The following is a 17,754-nucleotide window of genomic DNA, read 5'->3' as shown; positions in this document are numbered from 1 at the left end:
TTATTAAAAAAATTTATTAAAAAATATTCATGAGCTATTAAAAATGGACAAAAGAGTATTGTATGAAATTCGAATTGATAGATCACAAATATTTTAAAGAAGTCTCGTAATTAAATATTTTGTTAGCTTTTTTTTAATGTATGAAATAAAATATATATTTTTTTAATTTTTAAATTATTAATTTTTTAATAAATTTTTAATAATTTTTTTAATAAATTATTAATTTTTTAACAGCATAATTCGAATTATACCATGAATAATTCGAATCAGTCAAATTCGAATTATTTGAAAACGCGTGCGTAGGTGTAGGAATTACTGTGTGTAATTCGAACCCAATTGGTTCGAATTAGTGTGTGCGTGTGTTTGTGTATAATTCGAATCCACCTGGTTCGAATTAGTGTGTACGTGTGTTTGTTGGTTCGAATTATGTAGAAATGGAGTCCGAATTTAGCTTATTCGAACTACATATAAACGTGCATTAGTGAATTTATGAAGCAGTTTTCATTTTGGCTGATTTGTGTAATTTTAGTCTTCCATTAGAATATATGTGTTTTTTACCCTAAACTTTTTATTCACTTTCTAAAAGTTATGCAAATATTTTAAAGAAATTTGAATAAAATGTAAAATTTGAATAAAATACATCAATCGTTTATTAGATATTGTCTTTAGTGAAAAAAAATATATTTCTTTATCAGTTTTGTCATGTTTTAAACTTTTCTTAGAAATATTTTTATTGTTTTGTTTTTACGATAGTTTAATTTATGCTAAAATACTTTAAAATAATTTTAATAATTTATCCTTTATTTTAGAAACTATTTTTTTTTGGAAAACTAATTTATTGGATACTTGTAAACTGATATTGTTTTTTAAAATGCCGAACCTATTTTCTAATTTCAATGCCGGGATTCCGAATTGATAACAATTGTTTTAAAATGTTCAGAAGAATGAAACTATAAAAATAATTAAAAGGTTGGCAAAACAAAATAAAACAGAAACGAAAAAGTAATAAAATTCTGGGTTGGTTTACTGTGGCAGCTTCTTCCATGCTTTTGCCACTCCCATCTACCTGATCGGATCTGCAACCAAAACCCTACCTTTCTTTCCTTTCCTCTCTTTCCTTCGATTCATTCCTTTCGTTTTATTCATCGATAAAGTGTGATTCGATCTGTGATTGCAACAATGGCTTACGCATCTCGTCTTCTCAATCATTCTCGAAAGGTATAACTTTTATTCAACCAGCTCTTTCTTTTCTTCTTTTTATTCTTCGTAATTTCCTATTTCATTTTTAATAAATCTATTTTCATTATTATTTTATAATAGTAATAATCGATATTTGTTGGTTTCAGTTGAGAAATGCTTCGAACTTGGTACACCATGACCCTGCCCTTTTGGTTCGTTGGTTTTCCAGCGATGCTCAAACCTCTATCAGCAGAAAAAGCGGTACTTGTTTTGTTTCTTGTGATGTTTTCTCTGCCTCTTATAAAATGAACTGCAACTAAATTCAAAGCAAAAGAAAAAATTAAATTCATTCTTTGTATTAATTTCTGGTATCGATGATATTGTGTTGTCACCGGAGAGTTTATTTTATTTTATTTCATTTTCTGACTTTTCCTATGTAGAGTTGCATGAATGATTTAATGTACTGCTACGGCATTATCATTCGTGTTTTGAATAGTACAATAAGAAATTAGGGGAGTCCAATGTTGGATTAATTAGGCTATGAATTCACGTGAAAATTTTTTGTGTGTGTCTTAAACCGTGTCCTCTTGGAGCAACTAGTGAAGGGGCACAACACCCTATACTTAATTTGGTAATGCCTTCATAGGTAATAAACTAATAATAGTCATATCAGTTTGCCATGGCCAAAGAGGTTTGACACATGTGGCAAGGTCTCTGGATGTATTCGGGTTCAACTCCTCACTGCCGCTGTGAGGCTCCTTTGATAGGGGATTTGTAAGTACTTGTCGTAAGCCCTCGTTGAGCCTAGGGGCATGCTTTGACCTTGGTGAGTTGATCAGTGGCAAACCTACCAACAAAAGGAATAAAATCAGTTGGCCATGTGTTGTTTTAACTTTTAAGTAAGCCAACCGTGTGTTTGAAGGAAGTATGATAATAGAAGTAGGAAAATCACCTTTAGACAAATTTCCGTTCTGTTGGCATATTTTATAGGAACAACATGATTTGAATTGCTTGATGTTGCTTAAATTTTATTTTTCTATATTTATAATTGTTTGGTTATTGTTTAGATTTGTGGAAAATGCGGTCCCAGGGTTATATAACTTCAACAAGAAACACTGTCTCTGGAACAGTCCCGAATTTCACTGTAAGTTTAAATGATAATTAAGATATATATCATAAGATGTTTTATGCTTATGCTATCCCCTCATTCATTCCCTCCCTCTACACTGGCTTTTTTACTACCTGTGTTAGCTAATTTTTTCTTCTCGCCTAAATTCTTTCGTTCTGTCCATTTGGTTCATAGAAGAGAAACCTCTCTGTGGCTACCATGAAAATGGATTCCATTGGTGGATCCTTGTTTAATGGAGGGATTTCACGGTATGTCATTTTCATTTTTTTATTTTTTTAACCCTATGTGTTTGTATTCCTTCAATATGCGTGCATCTGTAACTTGTGTTTTCATTCCATCATGCCTTCCAAAAGAGGTTCACACGTCCAGACAAGGAGAGGTTATGCATCAGCAGCAGGTACAGTTTATGACTTGTTGGTTCTGTTGATTTTCTTTCCTCGTTTTGTGTTGGGAGTTTTATGAAGCATTTAACAATATTTTGTAATGTAATATGTCATGATCCTGTCTTTTTGAGTGGTGAAATAAGAATATTATCTAGATGAATAGAAAGCTGCAGGATAGGAGGATAAAGCAAATACTAACTATATAAAAAGCTATAAAAAATATCTCTCTCCATCATCATTGGGAAACCTTTCAAGAAAACAATGTGCTTTACCCCATATAGTGGCAAACCACATGATCTCTGTCCTGCAAAACTGATGTCTGAAGAGTTGCACTAGTGCTGATATTATATAATAAGCTCTTTATCATTTAACATTTCATGATCATAGAATATGGAGTTTTGACCAGCCTAGTTGACATATTCACCGAGTTTTTACTCCTAGGTTTTGTGTTTCATTAAGTGCTTTGCATTTGGCTGAACCATTTATAAATCATGGATCTGAAATGGTGGTGATGCTTCTGATCCAATATGGTGCTTTGCATGCACATTTATGTCTTAACATCACAGCAGCTCCAAGTCTTCTTCAGTTTGGCAAATTCGACAGGAAACATAGAAAAAATGGAAGATGAGCATTCAAATACTATTAGGTTGTAAACAACCCAATGCATCAATGACCTATCATTCACATTTGTTGCTAGTTAAACTTTATGACTATGGTCAAGAATCTGCTCAGTGCAATTGTTGAGATAGACCAATAGTACTGTAATGATAAAATTGGTGAGTTCTAACACTACCAAGGCCAACTACACACTACCTGTTATAGTGTTATTGATAAACCAAAATGAAGAAAGCAGAATCAGTAAAATGCTTAATAGTTTTAAAAATATGATTAATATGCTTCTAGTTTTGGGTGCCTTATTATGTTAATCAACTTTGTTTTGAACTTTATTAGTATATTTCTAGTCTTAAACACCTAAATGTATTTTGTGAAACACTTGCAATCTTTTTATAAGTTATCTTTGCCCAGTTACTGTTTCACATATATTAAAACTCCCTTAATCTGTGATGTGGCTTTATGGTGGATGTAATCCTGAAAGCCTAACTGTTTGTAAATGGAGGTAAAAGAATGTTATTACATCTCTAGCATACCTCCTTTCCCAAGATCTTTTCAACTTGATGAGTTGGCAATGCATCCCACTTTGTCTACTTCTAAGTTTAACGTATTCATTCAAATTCCTTACCACTTGGGAATTGGTCCATTAAATGTAAAGCTTTCTTTCAAGTTGTGAACAGTTATGGGAACTCCTTTGTTCCATGATACAGCTGACGTTCTTGTTGATCTAATACACCTCATACCACTCACCATTTATCTGCCCCTTAGCAAGATCTTATGTATTGAATTCCTTGTTTTCTGAAAGCATAGTTGTTTGGATAAAGAAATATTTTCAAGAAGTTATTAGGATCTCACCGTTTACATAGCCACCTTTTTTCAATTTATTTAAAAAAGAAAATATATATATGTTAATATCAGTAGATCTAATCACAAACATGTTTGAATGCCTTTCAGATCTCCCTCCACACCAGGAAATTGGAATGCCTTCTCTCTCACCAACAATGACAGAGGTATGTACTTAATTGAAGATTTCAAGATCATAGTGGGGGTAAATGTTTGTACCAACTTATTTCCCAATTATACGTAGGGTAACATTGCTAGATGGTTGAAGAAAGAAGGTGATAAAGTCTCACCAGGTGAAGTGCTCTGTGAAGTTGAAACTGTACGTTTCCTGAACCATTGAAAATAGACCTTGTAATGAACGATTTTTATTTAGTTTTTATAATCATATGTAAATGTTGGCATCTGACTTGTTTCTATTCTGAAGGATAAAGCTACTGTTGAAATGGAATGCATGGAGGAAGGTTATCTTGCAAAAATAATACGTGGGGATGGGGCAAAAGAAATTAAAGTTGGTGAGGTATTGATATCTTCTAGCTGTCCTTGATAATAAAACAACAACAACAACAACAACAACAACTACATGGACCAAATGACGTTATTGTGCCATATCATATATCATATTTATAGTGAGACCGCTTACACTTAGATCTCTCGAGTTTTGATCACCCCGTGTATGGTCTTAACTCTTCTTCTACCTTTTGTCACTTATCTATCTTCCTAGCCGGATGCTCTACCAACCTTTCTAATAAAAAAATTCTAAGAAAATAGCAATGTATATGGATTTTCATATGGTGTTCAATAGTTTAGTTTTCACAAATTTTGGTTTCACTTCAAGCTATTTCGTTTAGAAAGGCATAGCAATGGTAACATGAAAGTTTCTCCTAGGTAATCGCTATAACTGTTGAAGAAGAGGGGGATATTGCGAAGTTTAAAGATTACCAACCTTCAGCATCAGAGCCTGCTACTGCTGCCCCTAAAGAAAAATCTGCTGCTCCTCCACCAAAGAAACAGGCGGTTGAGGAACCTACCCGAGAACCTGAGCCAAAGGTTTCCAAACCTACTGCACCACCACCTTCAGGAGATCGCATTTTTGCTAGTCCTCTGGCTAGAAAGTTGGCTGAAGAGAAAAATGTGAGCAAAATACCATGGTTGACAGCTTTCCATTAGAGAACTCTTTAATCCATTTTCAATGCGTTAATTAAGCCATTGCTCCTTCCAACATAGGTACCACTCTCAAGCATTAAAGGAACAGGACCAGAAGGGCTCATTGTCAAGGGTGACATTGATGATTACTTGGGTACCATTCTATCTTTCTTTCTTTAATTTATACATATGGGGTAAACAATGGCACTTTGTTATAGGAGAGAAGTCTTTTGTCTTTTCATCTCTCATTCTAGCTGAGTCATACCTTGCTATGGCTGATTGAAATGATTTGGTTGTAATTTTCAAAATTACCTCATGCAGCTTCTGGGGCTAAAGAAGTTTCAGCACCATCAAGGGCAAAGGTTGCAACAGATGCAGCATTGGATTATACCGATGTTCCTATCTCTCAGATAAGGAAGGTAGATTGTCAACTAATCTTTGAATTTTGTGTTCTGAGGTTTTAATAGAGGATATATGTTTTGCAATCTTCAGTCAAGATCATTGATATTGCATCTATTTTTCTCCATTATTTGTTGATACAGTTCTGTTGTTTTTTGGTTCTTTTGATCTTTAGTACTGTTGCCTCCTATCTTCATTTGTTATTTTCACTTTTATGTAATATTCTGATCTTACTATGCCTTTTGCAAGCATAAGTGGTTCACTTGACATGTAACTAACTCCACATATTTTGACAGATCACAGCTTCCCGTCTATTATTGTCAAAACAAACTATTCCTCATTACTATCTGACAGTAGATACATGTGTTGACAAACTCATGAGGTGAGTTTTTTTTCAAATATATATATATATATATATACCTGTGATACATATATTTGTGATGATTGTAACTTGCTTTCTCCAGTTTGAGGACCAAACTCAATTCATTGCAAGAAGCCTCCGGTGGAGCCCGGATATCAGTTAATGACCTTGTCATCAAGGTATTAGATTTTCCTCCAACAAAAATATTTGTGCTTTCAATATGCATATTACCTTCCTTGGCCCTTGATGTGAGTTGTCAATTTTGTGCTTTAGCACAAGGGGAACGCTATCAAATTGTGTCTCAGGTGATCGATCATGTTGAATTACCTTTCATGTTCTACTCAAAATGTGTCAATTTGGTCCAACCAAAAATATTTCTGCTTAGATGACATTTGGTTTCAGTTTGTTAGCTTAAAATGCAATGTCAAAATGTTGCTTGGTTGTGGGCTTTTTGTATCGTTTGTCAGATACTGTATGATCGTGTAGGATCTTTGATGCTAAAATTTCTGCCATGATAACGATTGTGTGTGTGACAAAGGAGCTGCCACCTTCTTGATCTTCCAGCCGTCACATGCAACACAGATTGTTATCTGCACCCGCACCCTAAAGGAAGTGCAAGGCAATAAGCCACTGGTCCAGTCTAGCACTTAGCCAAAGTAATAAGGACTGAGCTTAGCTGATAGAACCCACAACAAATAAATAGCAACAGAAGGTAAAACTGGAGGACTGTAGTATAGTGATGAAATTTCAGAATAACTGAGCGCAAAAAAATCACGGCTCTCAGTCTCCTAAGACCTTGTCATATTTCTGCTTATCCTTTCCTTACCAAACTACCTTAAGTTATATCCTTTCCTTAACAAAATTGTGAATATTACTACTCTGCCAGCACATACACGCACACAGCAGATCACACTGATACACTCAGCCAAGTTAGTCAAGGTCTGTGGACCCCGTAAATCATCCAAACCCAAAGTTTCCTATCTTGACTTCCCTTTTATGCCCCCTCCCTGGAAAGAGACTTTTCCTACGGAATTTCTAAAATTAGCTGTGTCACTGAGCCAAAGTGTGCTGCCTATTAGGTTACTAAAGATTTGATTCCACAGTGCATATTCTACCTTTTGAGAATGCCTTCAGCAAGAAGCTTCCGTTGGAGCTGGGCTAAACTTTAAATTATCTAGCTCAGCCAGTACATGCTCACAATCTTTTGATCAATGGCTGCACTTCAGTCTCTTTAGTGTCACTTAAGTGGAAGCATTGAGGATTAATTGGACCAGTATTCAGTCCATCCCACCCAATCAATCAGGCAATAACCGTTTGGCACTCAAACACTGCAAATGAGTCTCAAGACAATGGTTAACCCCTTGGGTTTGACCATCCATTTGTGGGTGATAGGAAGTGTTATATTTTAGCCAAGAGCATACTTAGTAAGTTTGTCAATGACTACCAGCACAAAACTTTTGACGTTAGCTCAGGGTAAAGCAAAACAAAATCCAAGAAACTTCTACCCTTAGCTGAATTAACCCGGCTGGGGATAATACATCATACTTCTGTTAGAAGTCCTGTCAGGGAGGAACAGAATCCTTTACATATTCTCACATACTCATACCCATCCAAAATAAAGTCCTAGGAAGAATGATCCCCGGTGATTAGTTAGTCATGGAATTCAGCCAAAAGGGAAGGAGTCTGAGAGGACCACCCGGCCTTTGAGAGAACAGCTATGCCTGGTGATCAAGGGCTAGGCACTACACAATGGGATGTAATTCTTTATCCAATTGCACCTCTTGATCAATGGTTAAAGCATCTGCAACCTTATTTTCCAAACCAGGTAAAAAACAAAATTCAAAGTCTAACTGCATGGGCTTGCCCGTCCATTCAACTTATCTCCCACCTCCTAAATGTTTATCTGTATTACAAAATGTCAGCCTAACAGATAATGCTTCCATTTCTGCACTGCATGACTAGCCAGAAGTTTCCACTCATGCATTGATTTCAACTGAGAACACTAATAAAAGCTTGGCTAAGAAAAACAATTGGCGTGCCTTCTTGAGATAGTAAAGCCCCTAGACCTTTATTGGAAGCATCAGTTTCTAAGACGCTCATGAACCCTAGAAAGTGGGGAATAATGATATAAGTATGTGCACGCAATTCTGTGGAAGAAGAGTTGGAGTTTTGCAGTAAGACACCAAATGACTAATCTGAGAATCTACTTAGAGACTATTTTATTCTCCTATACCCATCCTAACTACGTTTCACACTTAAAAAGTCCTTTAAAATTAGTTGCAATTATGCCCCCAGTTCCCTTCTCTTCCTTTACCTCATACAGGAGGCTTCTAACAGGATCTTTTCATTGGGCCTTTGTGGTTGTCCAAGTTGCAACTGTCTCAAATTTCATTTCTCGCAACACCACTCCCTGCTACAGTAGGTAGGGTTGAATATATGGATCAAATGACACCATAGCCCCTTGTCATAAATCATGTATGAACTCAGCCCATTTATCCTCAAATCTCTTCTGATAAGCTTTATTTACGGGTTTTTTGGGTCTGTCTCTGCCCATTTTCTTTAGAAAAGAAAATATTTATTTCGTCAAAGCTTAAGCAGTCAGTTCTGTGTGGAGATCTCAGTGTGCATTTTGCTTTTTTCTTTCATTTCAGGCTGCTGCTTTGGCTCTACGTAAAGTTCCTCAATGTAACAGTTCATGGACAGATGATTATATTCGCCAGTAAGTCAAACTTTCATTTTCCATGAAGTTTGTGTACTGCCTTCTTTGTAACACATTTTTTTGTTGTCTTTGTGCAGGTATCATAATGTGAACATTAATGTTGCAGTGCAGACTGATCATGGATTATTTGTTCCAGTCATCAGGGTAAGTGATGACCTCTTCCTAATATCACAGACATTTACAACCCATTTCCAATTGCAGGTTCTAGCTTGACCTTTTATTTGTCATTTTCAGGATGCAGACAAGAAAGGCCTCTCTGCAATTGGTGAAGAGGTCAAACAATTGGCAAAGAAAGCCAAAGAAAACAGCTTGAAACCCCAAGATTATGAGGTTTATTGAATGTTCACATTAGTTCATATCTGTTTTGTAAATGATTTACCCTTGTGCTGGATTATGAGTATTTTGGTTGATACACTTTTCAGGGAGGAACATTTACAGTGTCTAACCTGGGAGGGCCATTTGGTGTCAAGCAGTTCTGTGCAATCATCAATCCTCCTCAAGCAGGCATTCTTGCAGTTGGATCTGGTGAGAACATCTTTTTCCCCCATTTGTTACTTTTAGTACTGTAGCTATTTTTTTGTTCACTTAATGATCATCTTCATTTGTTTCCTTCTACATGAACAGCTGAGAAGAGAGTTGTACCGGGTTCAGGTCCTGAAGAGTTCAAGTTTGCTTCCTTCATGGCTGTGACTCTTAGCTGTGATCATCGCGTAATAGACGGTAATCATTTTTGTCTTTTGGGTATAATATAGATGGTAATCATTCTTGGTTTATATGGGTGTTTAGATTAATCAAACCCAGTAGTGGACTGGGAATGGTTGCACAACCCACAAAAAAAAAAAAAAAAAAAGAACATGCCGCATAGAAGTTTGGATGAGTTTCATTTGTAACTTCACCCTTAAGCTCCTCCTCCTCCTCCTCTATTTCTTTGTAGGGTAATCATAATTGTGGCTTACTAACTAAACACTGTTTTGTTCAGGTGCAATTGGTGCTGAATGGTTAAAAGCATTCAAGGGCTATATTGAAAATCCAGAGTCCATGTTGTTGTAAGAATAAACCGGAGGCTTCCATGACTCTTCCTTTCAAGTGATATTTTTTAGGCGGGGGATGAGATTTGTTCACCTCGGTATCTCCATATTCCCATTTTGGGTTTGGTTGATTGTATCCTTGACCAATTTTTTTTGTCCTTACTCAGTAAAGATATATTTCTTTACATCCTTTGTATCTATCTATCTATTAATAAATGAGGGTAGATGAGGCTTTTAAATTTATACCCTAAAATTTTGCCGCCAGAAGAGGTTGCTGCCATAAGGGCCCTATGAGCATTTAACATTTTCTTGTTAGATGGTGTGAATAATTGAAAGAAAGTTTATTGAACTTTTGACATCCATTCCTCACTTTCCTCCTGATAGTCTTTATGCTGATTGGGGAGCATAATGGTGAGTTCTGTGCGAAATTATTCCAATAAAAAGTCATGGAAGTAACATTAATTTAAAGTTACAGTGTTATTTGTTTCTATTTGATACAGATAGAATTAAATGATACAATAAAGTTTTAAATCATAGTCATTTAACCAAGTCCAACAAAGTTCCTATAACCTAATTCAACTTCATGCGCTACCATCTCTAGCAATCTTTTGATTTAACGCTCAACTATATATAATTGTTTTTTTTATGTGGATTTTGTTTTTTTTCTTTTAAATTTTCTCGGATTTTGTTTTTTTTTTCTTTTAAATTTTCTCAACGCTTTCTGTGTTCTCTTCTTTTTTTGCGTTCTCTTTTTTGTGTTTTCTTCGTTCATGATTAGTGCTCTTTGATCTGATTTGAAGATTTGGATCAAATTTATGAGATCAAGCTGTGAAATTAGGGTTGAACAGGTATTTCATTTTCGAAGACAATGAATGATGCAAGTTCACACTGTCAGTTGAATTAGGACGAATTGGATTATTGTTTGAAACGAATCAAGTGGATGATGTTTGGTTCAAACCTAGTTAATGTAGTTCGTTAGTAGTTAATGTTGGTATAGTTTTGAATACAAGTTGAATAATTTCGTTTTTTTTTGTAAAAATTCGTGTTCATGGTTGAAGGTTTGAATGAAATGTTGGAGTTTTGAATTGTTTTTTCGATGAATCTATTTATGTTACGTTTAATGGAAGTTTCGGTGCATTTTGAAACACAATTTGGTGTAATATAGAATTGTTTTTGATATTGTGCTTATAAGTTTTCGGTGTTTTTTGTGTCCGTTTGCCACAAAGGTTGGAATTGTGTCCGTTTGTCATAAAGGTTAGAATTATTTTTAACACACTTGAAGAAGAAATTGCTGCTATTTTTTCTTCTCTTTCTCCTTTTTTCTCATTTTTCTTTCATTTTCGTTATTATCATCGTTATCTTCTTTTTATATATTTTCAAATCCATAATGTACCGAAGTTACTTAATGATGATCATACACAAACAAACTCAATTCAAAATAAGTTCAGACCAAAAGTGTCCCTTATTTAAATCCAGAATGCACTGAAATTATTTAATGATGACTACACACAAACAAACTTAAATAAAAAAACACAGACTAAAACTTCACCTTATTTAAATCTAGAAGGCATTAAAGTTACTTAATAATAACTCAAAATTTTTTCTCTTCTCCTTCTTCTTCATCTTTTTTTCTTGTTTTATCTTCTCATTTACTTTCTTAACAAGAATAAAAATAAGAAAAAATCAAATAAAGAAAAAAAAAAAGCATAATGATACAAAATCACTAAAAAGAGGAGGAGGAGGAAAAGAAAAAAAACGCAGCAATAACAATAAAAGAACGACGATTAAAAGGAAACATACGAAGAAGAAGAAGGAGGAGAAATGCGAAAAAGAATGAGAAGAAGAAGAAAAAGAAGAAGGAGAAAGAGAAGAATGCGAAAACCGTTTTATGGAGTTAAAATGTGTATTCATGTTCTACTAATGAAATTAATTTTTGCTAAATTTAAACTAATTTAATTATCAAAAAATATTTAAATGTGTAGTATAACTGTAGATGATAATGGTAGTCAAGTAAATCTACACTGCTTGCAATATTTTCTAGGATGTTACAATGTGCCACTTTATATATAAAGTTTCCCTAAAAACTGGCGTTAATAAATATTTTTGAGTCTTCTAACAATATTATGTTAAATTTTAATTATAAAGTATATGCAATGATATGTTTTGCTGATAATGCTTTTATCAATCCATCTTTAGATTGCAATGCTTATGATGAAGATCATGTATATAAGCATGTGCATGTAACTAATCAATTTAAATTAGTCAAGCGGTTAGTTCATTTATTCGTTTAAATAAGTATTAAAAATTTGAATATTATTTTATGTATTCAAATAACTCATTAAATTTGTATATAAGCATATAAGAAGCAATTCTTATTTATTTACAATGTAATCAAATATATTACATTGATTTTCAAGAGTTTACGGGTAGGAGAAAAAAAAAATAGAAAAGAACAATAGACACTAAAATCTTAAGAGAAAAAAGGTAGAGTTTATGTTTGTCTATGTGTTAATGTGAATGGTAGTATCAAGTGTCATAATCTATTATGTATAGACATAAATATGGATATTGAATATGATATAACACGGGATATATAAATACATAAAATTTAAATTTTTATAAGACATAAAGGCATAATATATATATAAAATATAAAATATTTATTAGATAAATTATAATAATATTTTATTAATATCAAAATACAAATTAAATTTTAAAATTTTTAATGTAGTTTTTTAATTATGAATATCGTATTTAAAATATGTCGGATACGATACAATAACTCAACGAAATGTCTATATTTCATAGATTATAACACAGTTCATCCATATGTTTTAGCTACTTAGCATCTCATGATTCATTACAAGTGATTTTGACCCATAAAATTTTGCTAAGCGATTCAATTTAGCTTCTAAAATTAAATATCATGAATTAAATTAGTTTATAAAACAATTTTTTTTTTAAAATTTTTTCATAAATTCAAAATTCTCAAGTTTTTTAAACCTAATTTTCCATCTATTTTTTCATATGCAAGTAAAATTCTCCTCAAATACAAATTAATTTATAAAAACAATAACAACATAACTTATATATTTAAAAATATTGAAAAATTATTTTATTTTTATATAATTATATTTTTTTCCTGTAGAAGTGGACAATTCTCATTGCTCATATGTAAAACTATTGAATAATCATTATAAAAATAATACCTCTTCAATCAAATACAAAACATGATCACCAATCGAATCTAATGAACTTAAAATATGTAATTTAGAGGTGATATATGGAAGGCAATGTAACATCGCGTTGTTCCATTCGTTTGTTTTCTTACTGGATGAGACCATTGATCCTTTTAAAATTTCAACAGAATATAAGGTATATGAACAAGAATGGAGGCTTGATTTTGATGATAAATTTAAAAAATAGGAAAAATAAAAAGGTAAAAAGCTATTAATATCTAAATGAAAATAAATTTAATCTCTCCTTTTAACTAGTTTTCAAACAAATTAGAAATATTTATATAAAAAATTGTATGATCAAAATTTAAAACTTAGAAATATTTATATAAAATTTTGTATTTACATATGTAAAAAATAAAAAAAGAAATTAATATATTTTTAAAATATTAAGAACTTTGAATTTATGAAGCAGAAAATAGAAAAAATTAATTTGGAGACTAATTTGACCAAACGACCTTTAATTTCAAAGAATAGAGCCACATAGTAAGATTTAGAAATCAATTTAAGTCGTTTACAATGATAACATATCAATAACATATGGATAAATAATATTACGACACATTACACTCAACTAATACTGATCTCTACGACAATACCATCCACATTTATATATCTCGTGTCACTAACTAATACGTTATCGTTTCATTAAACGTGACGCTCACTATTCACATCATCATTAATATAAAATCTTTAAAAATTAATGTAAATCATATAATGCAAATTCAAGATTCAAATGGAGTTGAAAATTTGAGATAATTAAAAATATAAAGACCAATTTAAAATTCTGAGTAAAAACTAAACCACCATTTTGAAGCCTAAACAAAATACGAGAGAAGCAGCGCTGCTCCTGAACAAACATCCGAAACTATTTTAAAGAAAATGTAGAGCACTAAAAAGAATGTGTTTTGAGAATTTACTTTTATTTATGCCCATCACAAGCTGATTAGTGATAAGCCAGTTTGAAATTTGAATGGGAAAAAGCAGATATGGAGGTTTTAATTTCAATGGTTAAAGAGCAGCATCGGTAGTTCCCTGATTTCCTTCGTTGCACCAAAATATGAAATAAACTCATGGGTAATTAGTAATTACTCAAATCAATTTTTAAAAATTTTAAAATTGGATATTTAGTTTCTCAAATTTTAAAATATACAAAATAATCTCTAATATTTATTTCTGTTAGACAATACAGTCTCTTCCTATTAGTCACCGGATGGCTGCTAATGTAAAATGTTGAGTCACATACGATCTTGACAAATTAGTCCTAAAAATGAAATATAAAATAACCCCTAAAGAGTTTAAAAATTTTTAAAATTATCGCTAAAAAATTTTAAAATTTTTTAAAATAGTTTTGAATTATTAATATATATTTATTTTGAAATTAATAAATTTTAATTTTTAAGACTTTGGGTCTATTTATCTCAAATTTGATTATTTATATGTAGAAAATTTTTTATGTATTTTAAAAAAATTAAATGAATAAACTTATATTTATTTTTGACTATGTAAGATATTAATTTAATTTAATTTATAGATATCATATTCTATGATAATTATTTAATGATGAAGAGAATGTGCTAGTATTATTTCAAGAGATAAAAAAATTGTCATTTAACACAAAATTTTTTACATAAATAATTAAAAATATGAAAAAATATGAGGAGCCAATGAAATATTTGTACAATGTGTACAATGGAGGTTTAGGGAGTATTAGAGATATAACCATTAGTGTTACCATTTCCCCATTAGCTGAAACTTTTGGAATCAGTGGTATCGTGACATGGTATTAGAGCGCTAAATTCGAAAGGTCAAGAGTTCGATCTTTGGTGAACCCCAAAATCACTTTAAGCTTTTGTAGGGAAGATGTTTATTATCACTAGTACTCGGATGATTATTCTAGATAGTATGAGGAATGTTCATTTTGTAACTCAATAGCCCATTGTACACATTATACAAATAGTCTATTGTCTACAAAGGTAATACTTTAGGACTTGTATACAATATGAACCAAGTTACTTATGAAGTCAAATTTATAAGTTTTAGTCAATATCTAAAGAAGTTATATAAATAACGATCTTCAAAATGCCATGACCTCCTAAATTTAGTTATTATTCTAATTTTTACATCACATCTGTGTAAGTATCATAGATTAATAATTAAATAATAATATTTTTTATGATATTTAATTAATAAATAAAATTATTTTTTAATATATATCTTGTTATTTTTTATACTATACATGTTTTAATAATATTTTATTATTATAATTAATAAAAATATTATAAGATGCGTTGACTTTTGAAAATTTCGATTTAATATTTGTACCTACTATATATAATTATTAATTATAGAATATTTAATTTATATATTACATTTTTTTATATTGTTATGAAGCTAGTCTATAATTAATAGAATTCAAATATACTTAATATGATTCAATGAATTTTATTGGTGCTGCGCTTTTTTTTTTTTTGAAAACATGTTATGATAGACTATGTCTTTTTTATTTTGACCAAATGGATAAAATGGCTATCCCAATGTTCAAAATATTCAGTTTTCAGTATTTTATCAATGGCTTTCCACACTCATTATTATAATGGATCCTAAAAAAAAGTTTATATCGAATAAAATATATAATTCATCTTTCTTGTATTAAAACTTTGGCTCTTAAACACAAGATTTTACACGATAAAAAAATATTGGAACATATTGTTTCAAATTTTTTGAATTTTTCAAAAACTGTTTTATACTTCACATTGAAAATTGATTTATCCAGCTCACATTCGTGAAAACAATCACATATGCAAGCTAACGAAAAAAAATTGTATTATCTAATAGAAATAAACATTAGAGAGACTATTTTATATACTTTAAAACCTGAAAAACTAAAACGTCCGATTTTAAAAGTTTCGGGGACACATTTCAATAACTACTCTAAATTTATTAAGAATATAGCTAACTTGTGTCATAAGGGCACAAGTTAAGATTACTAGTAATAGAAAATTTTAAATAATTTACTTTAATAAATGTCTAACAAATACATTGAAAATTTAAATTTTACATTGTTTTTTATAAAAGGTGAATTCTATAGTGTAGAAAGAATATTCTTTCTACACCTATATGATTTTGTTGTCAAGAGTAGTGTGTGACAAGTGCCTAGAGAGAAAAGAGTGGAAGACAATGTCTAATAATGTTCAGGTGACACCGGATTCGATGGTCCTAAAACATTTGGACCATTAAATGATCCTATAACAAAACATATTTTTTAAGTTTTTTAATAACTATTAAATAGTCCTTATTTAATTTTAATTACAAATTAATTATTTATATATTATTTAATTATAAAATCTATTTTTTATTTTATAAATTATTATTTTATCATTCATCTATCATATTTATTAATAATCAAGAACAAAAATAATAACGAATTAGATCTTCCATTAATCGTAATAAATATTTTGGTAATCCTAATCAATTATAATTTTATCTTTGATACGTTACATCCGTAAACTCTGGTGAAATCATGTTTCTTGAAAATTCAATCGATTGGACATACAACACAATAGATTGAATTTCCGGGTTTTCCAAAATTCAAACGATTGGAATTGCTAAACAATCGATTGAATTTTGCAAGACATGTCTGTTTTTTCTAATTCAATCGATTGTTCTTGTTACCCAATTGATCGAAGTCATCAAAGCAATATGGATTTTGAAGGTTACAGAAGGCTTAGAGAAGAGGGGGTTGAATCTATGACCTTTTTTTACTTTAATAGAATAAACCTTTAATACCAAACTTCAATCTTGATTTCTGTTTGAACTGTGCAGCAGAAAATTTAAGAGACAATTTAGTTTTGTCTCATAAATTTCAAAAAACAGAATAGCAAATGAGAGGAAGAAGATGACACAGTCGTGTATCCTGGTTCAGTTGTCTTATGCAATGCAACCTACATCTAGTCTCCACCACAACTGTGGTGAAATTTTCACTATAGTCAGAGTATTACATATACCAATTTTCTAGGATTCACACAATCCTATCTGGACACACAAATTTTTACATAAACTTGACTTGATTATACTAATACCTAAACTCTTTACACTAAGTGCTTACCCAACTTAGCAAGGGGGACCACACAAGTACTTGATACAAGACAGAAAATACAACAAAAAAAAAAATCTGAAATCACTCTTGGCTTTTCTCTCAAGTGTTTCACTCAGCCTTTTTTACTCTTAGGCTTTTTCTCAATATCTCTCTTTCAACCTTTTACCTCTCAAAGAAAATACAGAAAGATATACACTGAAACTGAAATACAAAACAGTAAAACATAAAGGAGATTGATGATTCACAGCTTTAACTCTATGCACTGAACCCAGCATCTGAACTCATAACTTCGTTCTTCATCTTGGCGTAGTACTCCCTTTAGTGTAGGTGCAATGCTTCTAAGACTTCCAACTCAGTAGTAAGGTTTCACACACAGCTCTCAATTCGGGTTCTCTCTCCTTGAGTCCCAACCAGAAACATTTTTTTCTTTTTGTACCTTGTGCTGAGTCACAGTTGGACTTTCCCTCAAGTCAACTTCTTGGACCTTAAGTTTGCATGGTTCAACCTTTCTCTTTCTTCAATCAACCCCTAAATTAGGGATTTCAATTTGAAATATTTGTTTGACCGAAGACAACATGTCAGCAGATGTGAGCTTATTCAGTGATAATCCTAAATCCAAACTA

The 17,754-nt window shown here is 31.6% G+C and overlaps 1 protein-coding gene across 2 annotated transcripts; it reads left to right on the top strand.

Moving 5' to 3' along the window:
* Positions 1-873: 873 nt before the first annotated feature.
* Positions 874-10,158, top strand: LOC112775659 (dihydrolipoyllysine-residue acetyltransferase component 2 of pyruvate dehydrogenase complex, mitochondrial). 2 transcript variants are annotated; one of them, XM_025819452.3, is made up of 19 exons: positions 874-1,218; positions 1,347-1,440; positions 2,247-2,323; positions 2,483-2,556; positions 2,662-2,705; positions 4,258-4,313; positions 4,391-4,465; positions 4,571-4,663; positions 5,032-5,277; positions 5,371-5,443; positions 5,611-5,708; positions 5,985-6,070; positions 6,153-6,228; positions 8,701-8,768; positions 8,846-8,912; positions 9,003-9,098; positions 9,191-9,293; positions 9,393-9,488; positions 9,748-10,158. In XM_025819452.3, the coding sequence occupies exons 1-19, from the start codon at positions 1,180-1,182 to the stop codon at positions 9,816-9,818; spliced, it is 1,632 nt and encodes a 543-aa protein (XP_025675237.1). In that variant the 5' UTR covers positions 874-1,179; the 3' UTR covers positions 9,819-10,158. The 2 variants fall into 2 exon arrangements, with proteins under 2 accessions (XP_025675237.1, XP_025675238.1); XM_025819453.2 differs by having other exon boundaries at positions 947-1,218; positions 2,486-2,556.
* Positions 10,159-17,754: the final 7,596 nt, after the last annotated feature.

The sequence above is a fragment of the Arachis hypogaea genome, chromosome 19 (assembly GCF_003086295.3).
Source record: "Arachis hypogaea cultivar Tifrunner chromosome 19, arahy.Tifrunner.gnm2.J5K5, whole genome shotgun sequence".
Lineage (NCBI taxonomy): Eukaryota > Viridiplantae > Streptophyta > Magnoliopsida > Fabales > Fabaceae > Arachis > Arachis hypogaea.
This window is presented reverse-complemented; position numbering and strand designations above follow the sequence as displayed.

Coding starts and splice junctions, on each gene's coding strand:
- LOC112775659 (XM_025819452.3), top strand. CDS start 1,180: ATGGCTTACGCATCTCGTCTTCTCAATCATTCTCGAAAG. Junction 5,278..5,370: donor AGTTGGCTGAAGAGAAAAAT/GTGAGCAAAATA, acceptor CTTCCAACATAG/GTACCACTCTCAAGCATTAA. Junction 6,229..8,700: donor TTAATGACCTTGTCATCAAG/GTATTAGATTTT, acceptor CTTTCATTTCAG/GCTGCTGCTTTGGCTCTACG.